At 38.0% G+C, this 22,241-nt stretch overlaps 1 protein-coding gene across 11 annotated transcripts in view; it reads right to left on the reverse strand.

Moving 5' to 3' along the window:
- Positions 1-239: 239 nt before the first annotated feature.
- LOC104096774 (inositol hexakisphosphate and diphosphoinositol-pentakisphosphate kinase VIP2-like) overlaps positions 240-22,241 on the reverse strand; it is a 37,901-nt gene continuing 15,899 nt past the window's right edge. For 6 of the 11 annotated variants that reach the window (XM_070185634.1, XM_070185632.1, XM_070185636.1 and 3 more), the window contains 24 exons: positions 21,796-21,866; positions 20,941-21,045; positions 18,535-18,627; positions 18,095-18,169; positions 17,460-17,545; positions 12,540-12,746; positions 12,357-12,456; positions 12,188-12,258; positions 10,992-11,073; positions 9,985-10,143; positions 9,798-9,840; positions 9,354-9,436; positions 9,057-9,119; positions 8,894-8,968; positions 8,438-8,563; positions 7,922-8,163; positions 7,692-7,736; positions 7,475-7,541; positions 7,031-7,102; positions 2,699-2,937; positions 2,489-2,546; positions 1,679-1,846; positions 955-1,029; positions 240-736 (listed from right to left, as the gene is read on the reverse strand). In XM_070185634.1, the coding sequence (XP_070041735.1) occupies positions 473-736; positions 955-1,029; positions 1,679-1,846; positions 2,489-2,546; positions 2,699-2,937; positions 7,031-7,102; positions 7,475-7,541; positions 7,692-7,736; positions 7,922-8,163; positions 8,438-8,563; positions 8,894-8,968; positions 9,057-9,119; positions 9,354-9,436; positions 9,798-9,840; positions 9,985-10,143; positions 10,992-11,073; positions 12,188-12,258; positions 12,357-12,456; positions 12,540-12,746; positions 17,460-17,545; positions 18,095-18,169; positions 18,535-18,627; positions 20,941-21,045; positions 21,796-21,866 (2,669 nt within the window). In that variant the 3' untranslated portion in view covers positions 240-472. Of the gene's footprint in view, positions 737-954; positions 1,384-1,678; positions 1,847-2,488; positions 2,547-2,698; positions 2,938-7,030; positions 7,103-7,474; positions 7,542-7,691; positions 7,737-7,921; positions 8,164-8,437; positions 8,564-8,893; positions 8,969-9,056; positions 9,120-9,353; positions 9,437-9,797; positions 9,841-9,984; positions 10,144-10,991; positions 11,074-12,187; positions 12,259-12,356; positions 12,457-12,539; positions 12,747-17,459; positions 17,546-18,094; positions 18,170-18,534; positions 18,628-20,804; positions 20,843-20,940; positions 21,046-21,590; positions 21,767-21,795; positions 21,867-22,241 lie in introns of those variants that run through there. The other 5 variants (XM_070185640.1, XM_070185639.1, XM_070185641.1 and 2 more) reach the window with 4 other exon arrangements.

Genomic DNA, 22,241 nt, shown 5'->3' on the forward strand with positions numbered 1-22,241 from the left:
ATTATAACCAGTGCAATTCTGATCTACAAAGATCATTTTAATGCTTCAACAGTATCCACATATAGCACTATGATTGGGAACAACTGTTAAAGAATTGTCTGCTCTTGTTCATAATTAAATATAGTATAACATCAGCACCAAAAAAAAAGTCATATCTACGCAAGAGGCAGAAGCGCAAAAGTTAAAAGCAATTAGGCTAATTCACTAAGAATTTAGCGCTGTGAGTTGTGGCTGGCCACTAAAGTTCATTGTAAAACTTTCCATTATTTACAAGAATGAATAATGATTGGCAAGAGTTGGGAAAAAGGATTCAAGAATGGTAATTAACAAAAAGAGCTGCTTTTTTTAACTCTATAGCGACTACTGATTCTTCAATTGATTTTGCCAATACCTTTGAGAAGACAATCCCAAACCTCAGTTTGAGGAAACAAACCACCACAGAAAAGGGAAAAACTAGGTGAAAAAGAAAGTACTACTTCCCATTAGTGTTCCCATACTTGTGAAAGGGCCATAAGTTCGCGAGGCGCTCTAGAACTGCTGCACTTTTTGAAAAGTAGCCCGAGAATCCTTGAGGGATTGATGGTGGGGGAAAATCTTCAGCCGGCATGGCGAATGGATGAATCATTTTTTCCATGTTTTCCCATGTAAGATATGATCCCACTTCTTGAAGCCTTTCAGGACCCATAATTGGCAGTGTGTGCTCCTGATGCCATGAAGCTGCATCCTTGTCATTTTTCTGAAAGTTATATGGAAAGAAAGTAAATGAATGGCCTGGAATTTCTACATCTTGTGTTTATTGCAAATCAGACTTATGAATGTAACAATGATTCGTTCCTTTGCTTTACTGTCAGCATTATCAGAAATTAGACCTTAATGAACATGCTTTTACAGAGGGTGGTTTACAGCAGCCAGAATTACTTTTTATGTACATTTCCTGAAAGGGATACAAAATACCTCCAATGGTGATAGATCTGCTCCACGGCTGAAAGTCATCTCTATGCGGAACTTTTTTGGGTCTTCCAAAGCCACCTGCGTCGAATAAAGTTAAAAAAGAAAAACAAATCTGGATTATTACACTGAGCATTTATTTTAACAAGCCAATAAGAGTATTCCCCATGCTGCCATTTGAACAAAGAGTTGAAGTAGGAACATTGGAGATGTAAAATTTGCTGGGATATACTTATATCAAGTTGCGTCTTACAAGTCTATCCTAAGTTCTCAAAATAATGTATCTTCACCCTTGGCTGCATTATTTTTTCCGTTGATTCATATACCAAGTCCATAAAGATTGTAAGAACTTACACCTGATTTTATACCTAATAAGGGTGCAGGAGTGTCCTGCTAAGAGGGTTTCTATATTTCTGGTAATGGTTCACTGATATGCTGAAATGGTTTTAACAACTTTTTACCTTACCAATATAAACTGAAAAGGTTGAAAGTCATTCCCAGTTCTTATAAAACATCACATTCAAGATAAATATTCTTTTGTAAAACTATAGGAACAGGATGAAGAGGTAAGGATGGACCATAACCACCTTCTGAAAACACCAAAGTAGGGCAGAATTTAACTTCCAAATTAAATCTAAGGACGCAGAAATAGCGATTCACTTCAGTAACTAGTAATCCTGCTTTTTGTTTTTATTTGTGCCTCAATAAAGGTTCAGTAGGATGTACTGACCTCTGTGTTCTCAAACATCCTCAATACAATATAACTCATGTAGTCAAGCTCCTTGGTTTTGAACAAGCGATCTAAAGCATTGTCACACACAAGGCTGGCCTCCTCATGAAGAGACTCATCCAGGTTGCAGTAACGGAGAACATTCATCAAGGAATGGATATGTGACTCCTGACAGTCAAACAATTGTAAAACTAGAAAGTTAAAAGAAAAGATAAGGGATACAAAAACAAAATTAATGATAGAAGCCAAAACAGAAAAGACAAGCAAAAGCCAAAGAAGATTAAGAAATAATCTAATCATAGAAAATTTGCAGAACCAGCAAATTTAAGGAAGGAAATACAATTCATAACAAACATAAAGTTGGCTGAAGAAAGTTCAAATGGAACATTCATCTCTTTATCCAGCTGCAGGCATCAAGTGTTCTCATCAGTTTTAAAAGTCAGAATCAGGTCAAGACCATTCATGTTTGATCATGAAATTGGTTGACTTGAAATTTGCTCCGAAATATGAGGGGGTTTTAAGACTTCACAGACAAAATCAAGTAAAAACATTTATGTTTGGTCTCGTAGTAGTCTATTTGAACTTAGCTGCCTGCTATTTTGGTTTACTATCAGCATATCACCATCATTATTCATGTTTATAAACTGACATATTTCTGCCTGTTATACCTTTATGTTTTGCCAATTCTAGCTAGAAAGATAAGGATGTACGGTTCCAAGGGTTAAGAGGAAGTACAGAAGAAAATCACCAGTAGCAGCTGTATAATACAGTAGAAATAGTAACAAAACTCAGTCGCAGTTTTTCACTCACGGATGTAAAGTAAAGGCGTGTCCGCACATGTCTTTCTGGTGTCCTCACATTTGCATACCTGAAAAAAGAAAATCAAAAAAACGTCAAAGAATAACACTAACAGATGTCTTAGCAGATCTTCCTTGATTTATGGAGACATCTCTAAATAACCACAAGATAAATAAAGATTCAGCAAAAGTTCTTCATTTACTAACGATAAAGACCACATACTTTGGATCTAAGCGGTACTTGGTCTCTTTGTCCTCATCATCATCCTGGTCCGTTGACTTAACACTGGTGAAGCTACTTTTCCGAAGGTCTTCACTCTTAGCGTTAAGCTTGGGATCACTCCCCGTCTTATTTACTGCTGAATGGTGGTCTTCACAACTCTTCAAGTCAGCAACACTAAGAGCTTCTTCACGAGTATTCCTCAGATCAATCAAAATTTTACCCAACAAGCGGCTAGCAATCTGAAATGTCATAATCTTTAGATGATGTATTAAAGTCTCCATGAAGCTTGCATCAACAATAAAGCAAATCTCTAAGGAGCTGACAGAACAAGTCCCCCGATAAGAATGTTGCCTCCAGAAGAGTCACAGAAAAGAGGGATAACAATACAAGAAGAAAACTTTAACGGGACAGGTGGCATAAGACCTCCGACTGCCAGATGGAAGCTACTTGAGTCTCTAGTCTCTACCAAGATCATAGAGGCTTAGATATCATGTGAAAAATATGAAAAGAAGATTGCTTGACAGTCTAATCAATACAAGAGACACCTATTTATAGGTGTTAAATATACATAATGCATAATATTTGTGCTATGTGGACTATATCGGACTCAACAACTAACTTTTCTAACGGTTCCCTTACATAATCACATATTTATAGAAGCATTGGAGACCGGAGGGGCTACTTAAGAATTTTTGGCAAAGTCAGAATTGCATACAAAATGGCATCCACATGTACTTGCTTGCATTCTTTGCACTAGATCGCTGATAAACCACAACACTCTTTTAACTACAACGACGACCCAGTAAAATCTCACAAGTGAGGTTTGGGGAGGATAAGATGTTTCTGATAGAAACTCAGCTCAAGAAGACGAAAAGAGACAATATATTAGCACAATCAACAGAAACCATAGAAATAATAACACATCATAAGAACCAGGAAATAGATGAAAAGCAAAAACAATAACCAGTAAATAAGGCTCAGCACTATGAAAACAGAAGAGTAGTGGGAACACAACATTGACCACTAGCAGTTTAAGACAAAATCCTATCAGACTAGCCTCACACTGATACGAATTAGAAATATGCTCAACTATCTCCTAACCTACAACCTTAATGCTCGACCTCCACAGCTTCCTATCAAGGGCCATGTCCTCGGAGATTTGAAACCACGCCATATTCTGCCTGATCACCTCTCCTCAATACTTCTTAGACCGCCATCTGCCTCTTCTCGTACCCACCAACTCCAACCGCTCGCACCTCCTTACCGGGGCATGTGGGCTTCTCCTCTTTACGTGCCCGAACCATCTCGGCCTCGCTTCCCGCATCTTGTCATCCATGGGAGCCACGCCCACCTTCTCCGGAATATCTTTATTCCTAATCTTATTCATCCTAGTGTGCCCGCACATCCACCTCAACATCCTCATTTCTGCTACTTTCATCTTCTGGATATGTGAGTTCTTAACTGGCCAACACTCAGCCCTATACAACATGGCCGGTCTAACCACCGCTCTATAAAACTTACCTTTGAGTAGCGGTGGTACTTTCTTGTCACACAGGAATCCAGATGCTTACATCCATTTCATCCACCCACCCCTATACGGTGTGTGACATCCTCGTCGATCTCCCCATCCCCCTAGATAACCGACCCAAGGTACTTGAAACTGGCTCTCTTGGGGATGACCCGCGATCCAAGCTTCGCATCCATGCCCGCTTCCCTCGGCTCAGCGCTGAACTTGCACTCAAGGTATTTCATCTTGGTCCTGCTCAACTTGAAACCCTTAGACTCAAGGGCCTGTCTCCAAACCTCCGGCCTCTCGTTAATACCGCCTCGCGTCTTGTCTATCAGAACTATGTCATCAGCGAATAACAGATACCATGGCACCTCCCCTTGAATATGGTGTGTCAGTGCGTCCATCACCAAGGCAAATAAGAACGGGCTGAGCGCAGATCCTTGGTGTACCCCCATAACAACCGGAAAATACTCCAAGTCGCCTCCCACTGTCCTAACCCGAGTCTTAGCTCCATCATACATGTCCTTAATCGCCCTAATGTAAGCAACCGACACACCTTTAGCCTCTAGGCATCTCCAAAGAACCTCTCTAGAAACCTTGTCATACGCTTTCTCCAGATTATAAAAAACATGTGCAGATCCTTCTTCATATCCCTATACTGTTCCACCAACTTCCTAATAAGGTGGATAGCTTCAGTAGTAGAATGACCTGGCATGAACCCGAACTGGTTGTCGGATATAAACACCGTCCTCCTCACCCTCGCTTCTACCACCCTCTCCCAAACTTTCATGGTATGACTCAATAATTTGATACCCCTATAGTTGTTGCAAATCTAGATATCACCTTTGTTCTTGTACAACAGAACCACCATACTCCACCTCCACTCATCCGGCATCCTTTTCGTCCTGAAAATAACATTAAACAGCCCAGTCATCCACTCTAAACATGCTCTACCCACACACCTCCAAAATTCTACTGGAATTTCGTCTGGCCCGGTAGCTCTGCCCCTACTCGTCTTACACATAGCCTCCACGACCTCCTCAACCTTGATACGCCTACAGTACCTAAAGTCGCGGTGACTCTCAGAATGCCCCAACTCGCTAAGCACAATATCCCGATCCCCTTCTTCATTCAAAAGTTTATGAAAGTAAGTTTGCCATCTCCGCTTAATTTGGGCCTCTCCCATAAATACTTTACCGTCCTCGTCTTTGATGCACCTCACTTGGTCCAGATCCCGAGCCTTCCTCTCTCTCTAGTTCCTCGTACATATGACCAAAGTCTGCAGTCTTAGCCTCCGTGACCGCCAGCTTCGCCACTTTCCTAGCTATCTTATACCTCTCTCTGTTCACTCTCCTCTCCTCCTCGCATGTGCTCCCTACTAACTTCAGGTACGCCGCCTTCTTCGCTTCCACTTTACCTTGGACCACTTCATTCTACCACTAGTCGCCTTTGTGCCCGCCAGAGTAACCCGTCGAGAACTCTAACACTTCTCTTGCCGCCTCCCTTATGTAGTCCGCCGTCGTTGACCACATATCGTTCGCATCCCCATTTCTCCTCCAGGCTCCCATAGCCGATAATCTCCCTCCCAACTCCTGAGTTTTATCCTTAATCACGGCTCCCCACCTGATCGTCGGTCGTCCGCGTGCAGACCTCTTCTTCCTCTTCATCATGATACCGACGTCCATCACCAAGAGCTTATGCTGCGTCGCGAGGGTCTCACCCGGGATAATCTTGCAATCCTTGCACAGCCCTCTGTCTCACCTCCTAAGGAGAATATAATCAATCTAAGTATTCGCCACCGTACTTTGGAAAGTAACCAAATGCTCCTCCCTCTTCGGAAAGCTAGAGTTCGCAATCACCAGCTCAATGCCTTAGCGAAATCCAACATCGAAGAACCTTCTGCGTTCCTATCCCCAAAACTGAAGTCACCATGCACCTCGCCATAGCCACCTGCAGTCGACCCAATATATCCCTTGAAATCCCCTCTTATAAATAACCTCTCAGCAGGCGGAATATTATGCACAATCTCATCCGACCCCTCCCAAAAACGCCTTTTAACCTCCTCATCCAAGCCCGCTTGCGGCGTGTAAGTGCTAACAACATTTAGGGTGCACTCTCCAACCACCAACTTAATAGTCATTAACCTATCATTCACCCGCCTAACCTCTACCACAGACTCTCTAAGTTCCCTATCCATCAAATACCCACACCATTCTTACCCTTCAAGACTCCAGAGTACCACAGCTTATACCCGTCCGCATCCCTTGGCTTCGATCCTACCCACCTAGTCTCCTGGACACACGCTATATTGACCTTCCTCTTCTGAGGGATCTTCGCCAGCTCTATAGACTTACCCGTCAATGTACCTATGTTCCATGACCCAATTCTCAACCTATAGGCTCCTTTGTGCCCCTTACCTCCCTTGCGTCCCATCCCACCCCCTCCCACCCCATGTACACCCTCCCCTCCCCCGGAGGACATGACCTTACTCTACCATCCCAGACTACAACGGCTATACCTACAACAGACTAAGAAGTGGATAGTATTCAAAAATCAAAGTTTAGCTGTTACCTTCTACATCTATAAGGTATATCTAGATTGAATCCTCTGCCTCTTCAAGTTAAATTGTACGCTTCATTCACTCTTAAGACTAAAAAGTGTAGGGGTGTCGGTAACAGTCAGTAGGCAATACTACATGATATACAGTTGTTGCAGCCCTTTTTCTCAACAATAGGTAGACAAGAAAGATGAATGAAGTTATTCTAATTAACAGAAAGGAAGAAAGTGAAAATTGCAAATGGCTCTAAAAGTAAGAAGTTTACTTTTGATCCAATCTTCAGCTTCTGCTTTGGATTGATCCCATACTCATTAGGAATAACACCATCTGCAAGTAGCTAAGATACAAAGGCAGAGTCATATTTTGTGGAAGTCAGACATGCTTACTCTTAAGACAACACTGTAAATCCTTCATTGTACGACAACATAGAATTTTCATATTAATGGACACAGGAAAGTTATACCTAAAGATGCTCAGCTAAATCAACAACGCCATCACGGTAATTTGTCGCTATAGAGAAAGAAACTTGGGGAGCTCAAATAACAGTTTTTCTAGCTAATTACATTTTGTGATCTTTTTACTCTTTCATTCTTCTTTCTTTTCCTTTTTTGGTTCTTTCTTTGGGAGGCGGATGTTGGAGGAGAAGACACGAGCTGTTCCTTTCAACAAAAAAAAAAACTACTATGCTAGTAGTTGTTCCTTCTTATACCTGTGCAACTTCGAAGAGTTCACCCAAACCCTCTAGATTTAGATGTGAATTGTGCAAACGATCATACCTGTAACACAATTCAGAAGTACATTGAGTAAATACAAAAACAAACACCAGATTAAACATGCTCTTTCAATGGTATTTTGATGGAGAAAAACAAAAATCAAGTATTTTGCATTAAATAAAGATGATAAGACATGTAAGAGAGTTGACTTACTTGCAAGAGTCATAAACATCTGGAATTTGAGTGATATCATAGCGACTGCAATTGAATAGTATGTTAGGGAGAACACAAACAATAAAGACACAACTCTAATCCAAAAATCAACAGCACAGATTTAACAGAGGACAATCCCAAACCATCAACACCCTGACACAAAGATCTGAGGAGCAACTATTAAATATCCAATTTCAAAAATAAGATAGATTCAGCTAGCAACAGCTTACTCTTTGCGTTCATTATATAAATCTCTCTCAAGTTTTCTCCACCGTGCAAACATGAGTAGAAATCCCTCACTGCCACAAGGTAAACCTGCAGCAATACGATCAACATCTATATTTGTTTTACCAAGTGCTTTAGCTTGATCATATGGAGGAATCACATCATAAGAACTTGTCTCTGCAAGTTCTTCATCTTCATCCTTAGCAAGAAGCTTCACTTGTTCAGTCACCTTCTTAGTCAATTTCACCTGATTGCAAGACAGAGATTTCCGACAATGAAAATAGAGAAAGACTGAAAGCAACACAAAAAAGGAAAGAAAACACCAAACAACCAAATTCAAAATTTTATAATTTAATCTGGGAATTAAAACAAACCATATCCTGGAGAAGGAAAAGGAAGTGGAACAGGGGCATAAAAAGGATGAAATTTCAACAATCAGGATAAAGAACATGCCGCTAATGCTTGAGGTTGATTTTTTCCAGAAGATTGATCCAAACAGAACATTCATATGAAGACTTTACCAACTTGGGCAGAAGTTCAGATGCATTAGGTGGGAGTCCAGCTCCATCAACCATCCAAGGCTTCTCTCCTGATCCACTATTATGAAGAGTCTTTGATCCAGAAGTAATTACGTCATTCAACCTCGCCTGTAAATAGAACAAGGGGAAAACCAAAGGTGGACACATGAATAGGAAGTTGCAAGTGCACTAAAGTTTTGTAGGCTGATGCATTCAGTCGGTTCAGTCGATACTGCATTGAACTCGCTTCAGTTTTTTAAGAATCATTTATGTAGAGAAAAACTCGGGTAAAAGCACATATTTTAACAAATCCGTTACTCGATAGATCATTTACACTCTTCAATCCTCAAACACTACAATAACTCTGGATTGAAATAACCACAACCTCAAATAAGCACAGCATAAAGATCTTCACATATAATAACAAACTTATAATATAGTGCAAAGAAGAGAAGAAACCTTAGCTTCTTTTATCTCGATACTGGCATTGGCAAGTCCATCCAGCATAGATGAATCCTTGCTAACCAGTGATACCTTCAAGTGAAGAAGAAAATATATAGCTCATTAAATATCAATTGTGAATTCTATTCAAGATGAAAATCTTCGGGACAAGGATACAGACCAGGATAGGTGTCAATTGTCCTTCCAAGTCAAGTAGACCTTTGGCAAATGCAGCAGCAGACATCTACCAACAGTTTATGCACAACGCAAACTCAAGGGTTAGGGGAGATTGGATAAAATAAATATCAAGGGAAATGAAATATAATTTTTCACCAATATAAGAGTTGAGCAAAACTAGAGAACTCATATGAGATAATTTGACATACCAAAGAGCTACATACAAAAAGAATTGGAGACAGAATAAAACAGTCGATACTTACAATATTAAATATTTATTAAGAAAGGAAAAGAAGCAAACCTGCACACGACCCTCATCAGAGCTGTATATCTTTAAGTCATGGCGATATGTGCTATGGAGGCGAAGTAGGCCTGTACCTTCACCTGCGATTTCAAAGTAGTTGGAATGTAGTATATGCAATAACCGTACGCTCAACTCCCCCCCCCCCCAAAACACACACACACACACAAGTTCTCTGATTGGCAAAAAGGGAGAAAAGATTGCTCTTCATCAAAAATCATTAATCATCTGCACCTGCAGAGCTTGAATACCACATTTTCAAAAGAAAACAAGGAAAGTGAAATTTAGAGTTTGCTGATGCTCCCAAATTATTAAGTTTTAGTAGGATGAATTTTATCTGCAATTTCTAAATCTCCTGTCAGAAAACATTGTCAAAAGGATGGCATGACTTAAGAGTAAAAGTTTGGGAAGTCAAATGCGAGATGTCCAAGAATACAAGCCAACCTGGATATATGTTATTCCGAAAGTATCTTCCAAGCTCTTCAGCCTGCCGAGGAATTTTCAAAATACAAGAAGAAAGGTTAAAGTTATTCCCCCGAAGACAGAAACCTGTAATTGTCACAAATGCAGTTATCTATCAAATGTTAAGCCAATTTAGAATATTTGAATCATTGTAAATGTGTAACAGCACCTGCTTTCTTCCAGCATGAGTGAGAACACCTCCATATTTTAGAACCATAAGAGCTTCAGCAGGTCTTTCTTCTTCACCTTCACCATTAGATTTGGGAACCATAGCCCACTTCAGTGGCTTTAGCTGAACCTTTCTATAAATCCCAGAAAAATGCCCCCCCTGCAATCCAATATATAACTTAACAATTGGTAAGAACTGAGTAAATTGATAGCGCATCAATTTTGAACAAGTTAGCCTGCTTGGATTCTTATTCTCCAATTTTCTGGAGAATACATCAGAGCAATAGAAAAGACAAAAATTCCCTCGTTTAAGAAACAGTAATGAAGAAAGAGAAACAAGAATACTATCTTCGTTAAAGTTATGATTGCCACTATATTTTTCACCATTTTATATCCCAGACGTCACCTCTTCTGTCCACCTGAAGATACCAAGTCACACCCGAAAATAAATAACACATTTTTCCTAAAGGTAAGATCTAATAGTCAAGCAACGAGTAACAAAATAGTTCTATTACAAAAAAATTGGAATACTAAAGTTTCTGTGATTTTGAAATCCACAAGGGAGGTAACGTGATTAAGGTAAGCCTCATAGACCATTCATGCGATTAATCCTTTAGCTAACTACGGAGAGGTTGCAATGCCCAAATTTCACAATTGCAACAACATTTTCCTTTACCTATTGCCCTGTTATTTGGTACTGATCTATAACTCTGTTGAATGGCATGTAAGCTCAAAAGCAAAGTAGAGGACATAGCAACGGAATTAAAATAACAAAAATTACTTCAAAATGAATTATAAATGAAATGCTACATTCAACAATAATCTAGATATCTAAGAAAATAAAAGGAAAAAAAAAACAAAATATGTTAGACCTTAACCTCTAGTTTATTGTGATGTTCTTTTCCCTTTCTTTTAAGAAAAGAAAAATGAAACTACTTTGCATTACAACATGTATTAACAATGATATTATGCCATGCTAAATGCATAGAGCAAGAAAATAGTGTTGACCTCCTCAAGAACTGCTTTAACTTGACGTAGTTTCTCAGCATGCTCAAAGTCTTCTGCTTCACTATCACTTCCCCTACCAGGTCTATACAAAAGAGTGAGAAACAAATCCAGATTGGCCTTTTCCAATAAGTAAATGACAATCAGTTTTGCATCTTTGCAAGGGGTGCAGCATTTTCTATAAGAATGGAAGAGACAGAATAGAACCAATTTGTTGTTTTACTCTTTCCTTTTCTTTCGCTTCTTGTGTCGGTAGGGGTTCACCGGACCAGGTCAAGAAAGGTGAATAATGACAATTTCATTAGAACTAAAATTTCCCCTCTAGTTTCAGAATAGTAGCTAAGAAGTACTAGCATCAGTATGAGATACAGACTGAACCAAACAAGGACAAATTCTACAACTACCCCAAAGTAGGCTGTACTGAGAATTGAAAAACATAAGCAACAAGATTGTTCCCTCTGTAAATTATACATCCATATTACAATAACACACAATCCTGGAACAAACAGAAATTTTACAACATAATAGATTCAAATACCTGGTTGAAAAGCACAGTAAAAAAATGCAGATATGATCAACAATAATATGCTGTAACTCATTAATCCCTTTATTCAACAAATTAATAATTTGACCGAGTAAACAATTGAGACTAAAAGTTGAAATAAAGTACTTCAAGGACAGGTAGGGCCAAAAGCAGATTAAAGATTAACTTCGGATAAGTTCAAGATTTTATCCGTGGAATTTTTAATGAGTCAAGATTATATAGGCTTGAGCACAATCCATCTGACTTTCAGTCTATCCCTCCACCTATTTAACCATGAAATGTGTGCAATAGTATACTAAGGTCTTTAATACAGCACTAACCTATGGATGCCTTTTTGTTTGAATGATAATTAACCTACTTTCTTAAACTGTGGGCATCATTTCCAAAACATTAAGCATGCATGATAATCAGCATAACATTGTTCAATAATTCTTTTTCAATTGATATCAGCACAAGCATTGCTTCTTTTCAAGTCAAAATCTATCAAGTTGATAGTCCTCAAAGTTACTCTTATACTTATTATAATTTGGTGAAACGTGCACACATTATACTTGTTTGGGGGTGAAGATCATAACACAGAAGGCAATAGCAAAGGTGAGTTTAAGAAATCAATATAATTGAACTTCTATTAAGAATGACAATAAGTTTCACTTACCTAGTACGTGGTACTAGAGCTCTGGTGGCATCCAAAAGATCTTGCAATTGCACAGCACTCTTAAGCTTTGTCTGAAGTAGATTGTGGAGAGAAAAGAACAATAACAATCCTCTAAAACATTGGAATTATAAGTAAAAAGGAAATAGGATCATGAAAAGTAAAGAAGCACCTCAGATCTAGGTCTACCCCCATTGTATTTTAACATCAAATTTAAGAGCTTTTCCTCAGTGACCTTGAACTTCACTTTCTGTTTTGGAGTTCTATCACCACTGCACAAATTGAGATTGATTGAAGAGAGGAAAATAGAAGGTCTTAGTCAACAAAGGAAGCAAAGCAAACGGGCATGTCTTACTGTCGAATAATTGCAATAACGGATCGTAGCTCCTCTGATTGTCCAAATGTGCCAATAAGCCCACTTCCTTGACGTGTTAGTCCCTCAGAAGGCTGAACTGGTTCATTGACCTTCCATGGTAAAGTTGGTGGGATTGTGGATGAAAGATGAGGAGCTTTTGCATCCAGAAACATCTTCCTCAACACACACGCCGCATCATCATAGTACCTGTACTCAGACATCATTGTGATAACTCTCTTTTAGAACCAAGTAACAGTAATGCACACACAGATTATGACACTAGTGCTACCACTTCTGCTGTTACTAATAGTATTACAATACTCGATAACTGTAATGATAATGCTAATAATGAAAATACGACTAAAAATTATAAATAATAAGCCGAGACAAAATATTTTAACTCAACATCATGCCGTATGTATGAAGTTGCACTAAAGAATGAGACACTTAAGCAAACACATGAACTAAATTTTCAACTACAAACTCTAGCTCTTATCAGTGAGAGTACCACTGTGAGAAAGAGATGTGCAGTCAAAATATAGATGGGCAGGCAGGGAGAGGAAATTATAAGCATCGGGTCTTAACCAAATTAAGCATATAAATCTTGAAAATTGTTCAGGACAAAAAGTGGACCTATTGATGTTGACATATTCTTAATGTAACGACCCGACTTGTCGTTTTAAGAATTTACGCCCCGTTTAGTGACTTAAGGTCTCGAGCAGCTTCGCAATATGTATTATGACCCGAGGGTGTGGTCGAGTTTGATTTACTAAAGATTCGGAATTAAATTAAAAGAACAATCCTTAATTTGAAGCTTAAATGGAAAGAGTTGACCGGAGAGTTGACTTCTGAGCAAACGACTCCGGAATGGAATTTTGATGATGCCAATAGCTCCGTATGGTGATTTTGGACTTAGGAGCGTGTCCGAAAAATTATTTGGAGGTCCGTAGTGGAATTAAGCTTGAAATGCCGAAAGTTAAATTTTTGGGAAGTTTGACCGGGTGTTGACTTTTTGATATCGAGGTCGGAATCCGATTCTGGAAATTGGAATAGGTCTATTATGTCATTTATGACTTGTGTGCAAACTTTGAAGTCATTCCGGATTGATTTGATGTGTTTCGGCATAAGTTATAGAATTTGAAAGTTCAAAGTTCATACATTTTGATTTGGGGTGCGATTCGTCGTTTCGATGTTGTTTAATGTGATTTGAGGCATCGAGCAGGTTCATGTTATGTTATGGGGCAGGTTGGTATGATTGGGCAGGGTCCCGAGGGGCTCTGGTGTGTTTCGGGGTGGTTTCGGACCAAATTGGAGCTGTTTGGACTGCTGTTGCTGAAGTCTGGTTTCCTTCTTCGCGAACGCGAAGGGAGTCTCGCGTTTGCGAAGAGGAATTTGAGGGACTGATCGTTCGGCCTTTGCGAACGCGAAGCGTGGAACACGAACGCGAAGGAATTGGTCAGCTGGTCATCGCGAACGCGACGAGGAGTTCGCGAACGCGAAGAGGAAAGGGAGTTGGGGGCCTGCCTGGCGTTAAGCCTTCGCGAACGCGACTCGTGTCTCTCGAACGCGAAAGGCAGAGGTCGGAAGGCATCGCGAACGCGATGAGGATATCGCGAACGCGAAGAAGGAATCTGGGCAGCACATTTTTTGTGCTTCGCGAACGCGAAGCTATGGTCGCGAATGCGATGAAGGCACTTCTGGGCAGAATTAAAAGTCCCAAAACGGGGGTTTGAGTTCATAACTCAAAATCTAATTGGGAGCTCGGTAGAAGGCGATTTTCGGAGAGATTCTTGAGTGGGTGTTTGGGGTAAGTGATTCTTATCCAGTTTTCATTAATTTCCATGATTATGTCTTTGAATCCATCATTTAATTCGGATTTAATGGAGGAAAATTAAGATTTTTGTAAAATCTTCCAAAATCGAAAATTTAAGATTTGGAGGTTGAGTTGTTATTGGAATTCAATAAAATTAGTATGGTTGAACTCGTATCGGAATGTGTGTTCGGATTTCATGAAAATTATGTCAGGTTCCGAGGGGCAGGTCCCGACTTTTGTTGACTTTTTGGAATAAATTTTTAAGTCGACGTATTATTATCCAGAATTGTTTCCGATGAATTTTAATGAAGTTATATAATTAATTTGGATAGATTTGAGCTGTCCGGAGGTCAATTCAAGCAAGAAGGCTATTTTGGAATATCGGCCTAACTTCAAAAAGGTAAGTGTCTTGCTTAACCTCGAGTGGGGGAATTACCTCTTAGGCATTGAGTCTTATGTGCAATTTGTGTAATTGAAAACCATGTACGCGAGGTGACAAGTAGGTACTTGGTTTATATGTGTAAATTTCATTGATTAAAAATCCTTAGACGCCCTTATGTATTAAATTGAAAATTATTGGCACTCATTAAATCCTCTATTTGTCATGCTTAGATCCCTGTTTGTTGAAATTGATTTTACATGATGATTTGGTGTGATTGCCACCTTGATTTTTATGTGAAATATTATTTTGTTGAGTTGTTCACTTCCGGATATTTTGTTAAGATTCTTTGTGCACATTATGGTCGAGCCATGGGCTCCTTATTATGAAAAATAAGGTATTGTTGATTTTTGTGGCAAGTTGTAATATTTTAGCACTTGATGTGCAATTTGTGATAAATTGTAATATTTGAGCACTTGATGTGCAATCTGTGATAAATTGTAATATTTGAGCACTTGATGTGCAATTTGTGATAATTTGTAATATTTGAGCACTTGATGTGCAATCTGTGATAAGTTGTAATATTTGAGCACTTGCTGTGCAATCTATGCTATGTTGCAATATTTGAACATTTGAGGTGCAGTTTATGAGATGTGATATTGGCACATTATATTGTGGGAGTTATGTTCGGGTGTTTGCACGAGATTTCTGCCGTGCTATTATTACTATTGATTTATGCACATGCGGCGTGACAAGGCGAGCTATTTATATATATATGTGGGTTTGCGCATGTGGCGAGATAAGGTGGGAACATTATTATGCACGTGTGGCGAGACAAGGAGGGCATTTACTTTACTATTACATACGTGGCGAGACAATGGGGGCTATGTCGGGGATTGATTTGTGATGGCCTGGGGGCATTATTGTTGTTGCATATTTATTTTGGGACTACGAGGCGGTACCTCGGGAGATCCTTTGTTGAGCACTTACTTCGGGACTATGTTTGCACTTGCCCTTGGTTATTTTGTTTTTCCATAATTTATAAATTCTTGTGTTTTCCGTGATGTATTATTTGACTTAATATTAAGTGTTTTGTATTTCTTGATGTATTGTGTTGATCTTGACTTTTTCGTACGAGACTTTGAGGATTTGTATTTTTGGGTTGTACTTGTCTTTGATGATTGAGTTGTTTTAAATAAAAGAAAATTTCCAGTATGTTTAATTTAATAAATTTTATATTCAAATTAGTAGTTTATCTGATGCTTTATTTTAAAGGAAATGTCATTTTTCCTCTCTCAAACGATTTCTAAAATAAACTTATCCTTTTGTTGATTTCTTACTTGATTTAAATATTTTAACCTTACTTTATTGAAAATAAATTGATCTTGCCGATCTTATATACATTGATATTTTGGTACGTGAGTTGTCCGTACAGTTATGAAAATAATATGGGCATGAGATGCCGGGGAAAAATATGATGATTTTATTATTGACACGTGAGTTGTCCGTGTGATGGTGATAGAGATATGGGCACGAGGTGCCGTGGAAAATATGAAAGTGGACTGAGACCCGTAATTTTTATGATTCGAAATTAGGTGTCACATGGTGACTTTTACTTGAAAATATATTTATTTGAAAGAAGTATATTCGAAAGATATTTATCTTAAAGAATAATAAGTGAAGGATTTATATTTGAAGGACTTGACTTATTGATTGTACTTGTGTTCCTTATTCGCCTGAGCAATAATTATGATGTTCTTGTTGCCTTGTTGTTATATCACTGGTTGAGTTGTTGTTATCATTGCTAGTTATTTTCCAATACTATTGTATACTGCTATATTGTATAGGGTATTAGACTAGTGAGTGTCTTGACTATACCTCGTCTCTACTCCATTGAGGTTAGTCTTGATCTTACTGGGCGTCGTTGCGGTGTGCTCACTCTACACTTCTGCACATTTTTGTGCAGAGCCAGGTATTGGAGATATCGGACTTGAGCAGAGTTAAAGCGCGATCGTAAAGATTCAAGGTAGAGTTGTTTGGCCGTCACAGTCCCTTGGAGTCTTTTCATTTCATTGTACTGTTAATTTGTAATCAAACAGTATTGTATATTCAGTCTTCGTGATCATTCCATGTATTCAGTTAGAGTTCGTGACTCAGTACTACCAGTCTTGGGAGATTGTATATTGTAATTGTTTCCGCTGTTAGATTTAAAAATAAAATAAAATAAAATGGCTTCAAAAGGTAATTAAAAATCGGCTTACCTAGTCTCTAAGACTAGGTGCCATTACGACGCATGTGGTGGGATTTTGGGTCGTGACACTTAACACATAGGTTAGGTTCAAATATTTCTTTGTTTATCTTTTATCCTTTTTGTGGGTGTAGTTTATCGTTAAAGATGTACAAAAGTAATCTCTCTCCGATGCATAGTCCATCTTGAGAGTTCATATTTAAGAGGAAGTAGATGAGTCCAGAATTGATTACTTTCACCTTACTTAAGCAATGTTAATCCATCCAGTCATTGGTTTCTCCCTGCCATTTAAGGAAGAACTTCTGTTTTGCATTTCATTTTTCTTTTTCTTTTCCCAATTAGGACAGAAGATACATGTTCCATTTGTATTACGAAGCTGATAGAAGAATGCTGAAAAATGAAAACAGTTACTATTAGACTGGACTGGGAGTCCCATTTACTTTCTTATTGGTGAAGAACATGAAGCATTGTAGACATTACTTGTAAGAGTTCTTTACAAAGCTCCAGCCATTCACATCACAAACATAAGAACGCCCCTCACAACGCAACAGATCGAAGCCACAAACCTAAATAAAAGAAAGAGAAAATGTCATCTTTTTCTTTGCCGAGGCACAAGCAGTAACAAGGTCATCAATGTACTTAACAAGACCATCAAACAAAAATTGCCAGCACAGTATGCCTCAGGCTAGAGGTCAGAGAAAGAAGTATTAACGTATTTCTTAAGTCTTATAGCCGGGGTGAGGGAGGGGGACTATGCATCATCTGTCTTTTGCAGTTGGATGATTCTGCACATGCCATAAACGTTCCACCAAAGGTTAGAGAGAACTAGAGCAAAGTTTTACCCATTTTGAGATAGAATCAACCCACAACAAAAGCATGAACACAAAATCGGAAATATCTAATACACTCATGGCTCATTGAAGCGGATCATGCAGTCTCAACACTAGCAGGAGAGAGAGAGAGAGAGACTGCACTGAAATAAACCTATAAGAAGCAAAATATGAGGACACAAATACCTAAACTTGCTGCAATAGCTTTCACCATGCTTATTAAGATCAAGAAAACACATACTTCCAAATATTTTAGACAAATATTTTGAGACTTAAGTGACTTACTGCTTGCCTGAAAGCTATGCAAACTTCTCTTGCCATTTGCTTCTCCGCAGGGGTTAATAGAACAGGATATCGGACCTGCAAAATGAAGCAACTTTGAACATTTAGCCAAATAAATGCACATATCAGCTGCCAGAGGAAAAGAACAGAATTCACCAATTTATTATATTTTAAGGAGCTTTTAGTGGGATATAAGTTTGTCTTTTGAGCCTTGTATATGGGGAGATTCCCGACATAAATAAATTATTACTTTATTAAAACTAATTCTGTTTCCTGAGCCAAGTGCAACACAGTGACTAAACAAACAGTAAAGAAGGAGATGATATCACCAATATTTCCCCTCTTTTCTTCTTCGACAATAGGACTCAGGATATGACAAAAATAGGAAAGGGAGAAAAAATGAACTTCAAAGTCGCCGAGGATATGTTAAAGAAATTACTAACTTCTTTTCCATCAGGATTTCTCATCACAACTCCATCAACAACAGGAGATTTTCTTGCCTCTGCATGTGCATATTCTGGCCCAACAGTATACACCTATGTAAATATAGAAAAAGAAGCTCCAAGGCATGAATACATCATGGGCAAAGTTATACAATTCTGAGGCCGTGCAAAAGGATTTTAAAGCATAGATTTTCGACATAATGAAGAACCTTTGTGAGTCAAGGAGGTAAAAGCATGGAAAGCTAAGAACATATTTAAGGAAGCATGGAAATATGGGAAAGTCACTATCTCCATGATTGCATTTAGCTCTCCACAATTTTTCTTTGGTTAGCATTTAGCCCCCCCCCCCCCCCCAAATCTCTGTGTCTCTCCCTCCCTCCCTCCCTCCCCTGCTCTTCTTTTCTTGTGCGTACAAATTAGATATTAAAGAATGAATTCGAAAAGAAGAAGAGCAAGATACAACTTATCTTTACCATTAACAGAGGCCTAGGCCCAATAAATTACTTACTTCCTTGGTTTCTCCGTCTCCTCTAAATATCTAAACAAAAATTCACCTAAATTCTTACTCAGTAGTCTTGTAACCAGGGGCGGATCTATGTAGGGACTTGGGGTGGTACGCCACCCGGTCGCTCGAGTAAAATCGTATATATGCACTAGTATTTTTCTCAAATATTGAACATATATAAAGAGTGGCACCCCAAGTAACAAAATGACTGTAGGTGCCATGGTTAAAGCACTGAAATTTCACATGAAATATCCAGGATCAAGACTCTGTTGAAGTCCTAGTTATTTTGTTGTTATCTTCTTTCTTTATGCTCCTTCTTTTAAATTCTTTTAATTTCTTCACACCTCTGTTATTTACTCTATTTTGTACAATCTCCTTTTTATTATTTATTTAAATTGTATATTTGCTTCCTTTTTCTTTTTCTAGATCTTCATTTTATTTGAATGTGATTTTAATCATTTCCTTTTTTTATCTATCTAATGTTATTTTATTAATTTTAGAAACTAGAGTGATGCATCAAAGACGTAATATTAATCGAGCTATACGTAGATTGAAGTGATGTATTTCTTAATTTAAAATTTTACTTTTCTTTATATTTTTTAATCATATTAATCGAATTTGAACCTAGAGAATTAGACCGAATTGGATATAACTTATTCGATTTTGTGATCACATATTCATTTATGCATAAAACAATCTTTTAAATTGAATTGAATTAATTCAAAATGGACAGAACCGTACCGAATTAATAAAAAATGGATCGAACCGACTAAATGTACACCCAAGCTCAATCTCTTCACTATGGTCGATTTGCATTAAAAGCAGTGGCACCGGGGACATTCACCGATTTTTTATAAGCGGTGTCAAAATTTATAAAAGAACGAGAATAATAACTTTAATTATCATACTTCTACACAAGAAATAACTTTAGTGTATTGGTTTTGTTGAGTCTTAAGTCAGAAAAGTCCTGAATTAAATTCTACTTCATCACAATTTTTAACCGCATAGATTCTTTCAAATATTTGCAAAAAGAAAAAAAGAGGTGCTAGACCTCTTAGAGCAAAATCAAACACATAACCAATATACCAAGAGACAAATTATGTCAAGTGATGTCATTTTTTTCTACTTATCCGCTTCCTCGCAATATTAATACATATATTTAGCAAAAGAATTCACGAAGCGGTGTCGCCTGACATTGCTTCGATAAATGTGCATTCGCCCCTGAGTGGCACCCGTAACCATCAAATCCTGAATCCGCCTCTGCTCGTAACTACACTCTATTCTCCTACTTTTTAGCTCATTATCTCATTTTTTTATTTTTCTTCAAGAATTTTTAGAAATTATTTCACTCTAATTTTTTACAACTTACATTTTTGTTTACAACATACATTTAAAATGAAACAACTAACAATACTTATTAAATGTATATTCATGGATCAGGTGTGCCATAATTTCAAGTACTGATAATGTACTGTTAACTGATAATCATTGCAATACATACTTTTTAAAACTAGTCCCTGAATATATTGTATATTGATTCCCAGTCATGTATTGCATCAATGTTTAATGTAATTACACTTTCTCCTCACTGTATCTATTATCTAAGAAAAAGAAATCAAAATTTTGGACTCACTTTTTAAAACTAGTTCCTGAATATATTGTATCTTGATTCCCAGTCATGTATTGCATCAATGTTTAATGTAATTACACTTTCTCCTCACTGTATCTATTATATAATAAAAAGAAATCAAAATTTTGGACTCACTTTTGATGCCTTTATGCCAGACATAACAATAACAATACCTGAGATATGCTCCTCATCAGAAAAAGAAAATCAAGTTTAATTGCCAAGAACAGTTAAGCTCATTCACTCCTAGATACTGAAGTATAAACTTACGGACCTTAACATCTGTACCTCCTGTAGGCATGAATTCTTCATATATGTAGGATCCTTCACGTCTCACTCTTCTAACTTCTGGATGGAACTCACTTGAGCGGTTACCAACCTGAAGGAAAGAAAGAAGTTAAAGCGCATACTATCAACTTTGATGCTCGTCAAATGCAAATCCAACAAATAAACGTAAAAAGTGGCAGAAGCAAAGATGTATGGATGACTTAATAAGTGTACTTCAATTGTTAGAAGTTGCAATGCTTTTGAAAGCTATGAATAAGGATGCTCACTGCAAGTTTAACACATTTTGCTCACACTTTCCATTATAGAGGAAATGTCACAAGTAGACACCTAGAGAAATTGCCAGTAGTCTATGAAGCCCAAGGAGAAGCAGGAAGTGAAATAAGACTTGACACTATCATAATGAAAGTAATTATCTTTTGAGTATCATCATGGATGTTGGACAAAGGATTGAAGTTAAAGAACATATGAAATCCTTCTCCGGAATTATTGCCCTGGCAATGTATAATGAAATTGAGGTTATAACTGAGCAGACAAATGCAACTCTCTCCTAGCCAAAGGTCTACATTTCTCTTTGCAGCTTTTAAAATCTATCTGTAAAATAATTGTATCCGAGCCACAGCTAAAGATAAAACTCACAGGATACCAAAGATCATTGAATCAATCACCCATTGTGGGTTTCTATACAAGACATGGTGGATTAAAATACAAGAACATTTGCAAGGATATCCACAAGCAGAACAGCTGCAGTCCCAGACACAAAAGGAAGCGGGTCAAATCAAAACTTGTCTGTGAAAGCAATTCCAAATCTTTGCTCAAACCATATGTCATTTATAATTTTCACCTTCCGGAACAACTCCTTCATTCCGCCGCCTGCTGAACTAGGGTAATAAATCATTATTCTGTGATCATCACCTACTCGAACAATGAGAGACCGAATAAGCCAGTGAAAATGGCATTTGCATAATATCAGAAACACAGCACATTCAGAAGCAAATTCTCACAGGTAAAAAAACCTGCACTACTAATAGAAGTCATAAGATATAAGCAATAAACTTTAGGTCTAGGATGAAACCCAACTAAACTTTTCAAACTCCATTTAGCAGTTACAACATAATATGGTACAATTTTTGTTTCTCATCAAAGCCAAACTTAGCCAAGAGGCATCAATCTCTATCCCATTATTTAGATACCATCAGGTGGTCATTTATTTGGCAAAGTTTGCAACGAACACAAAAATATGAGTCTTGCCTTTTGACCAATTGCAGTCTATTGAAGCCACATATTGTA

Source organism: Nicotiana tomentosiformis, chromosome 9, assembly GCF_000390325.3.
Source record: "Nicotiana tomentosiformis chromosome 9, ASM39032v3, whole genome shotgun sequence".
NCBI lineage: Eukaryota > Viridiplantae > Streptophyta > Magnoliopsida > Solanales > Solanaceae > Nicotiana > Nicotiana tomentosiformis.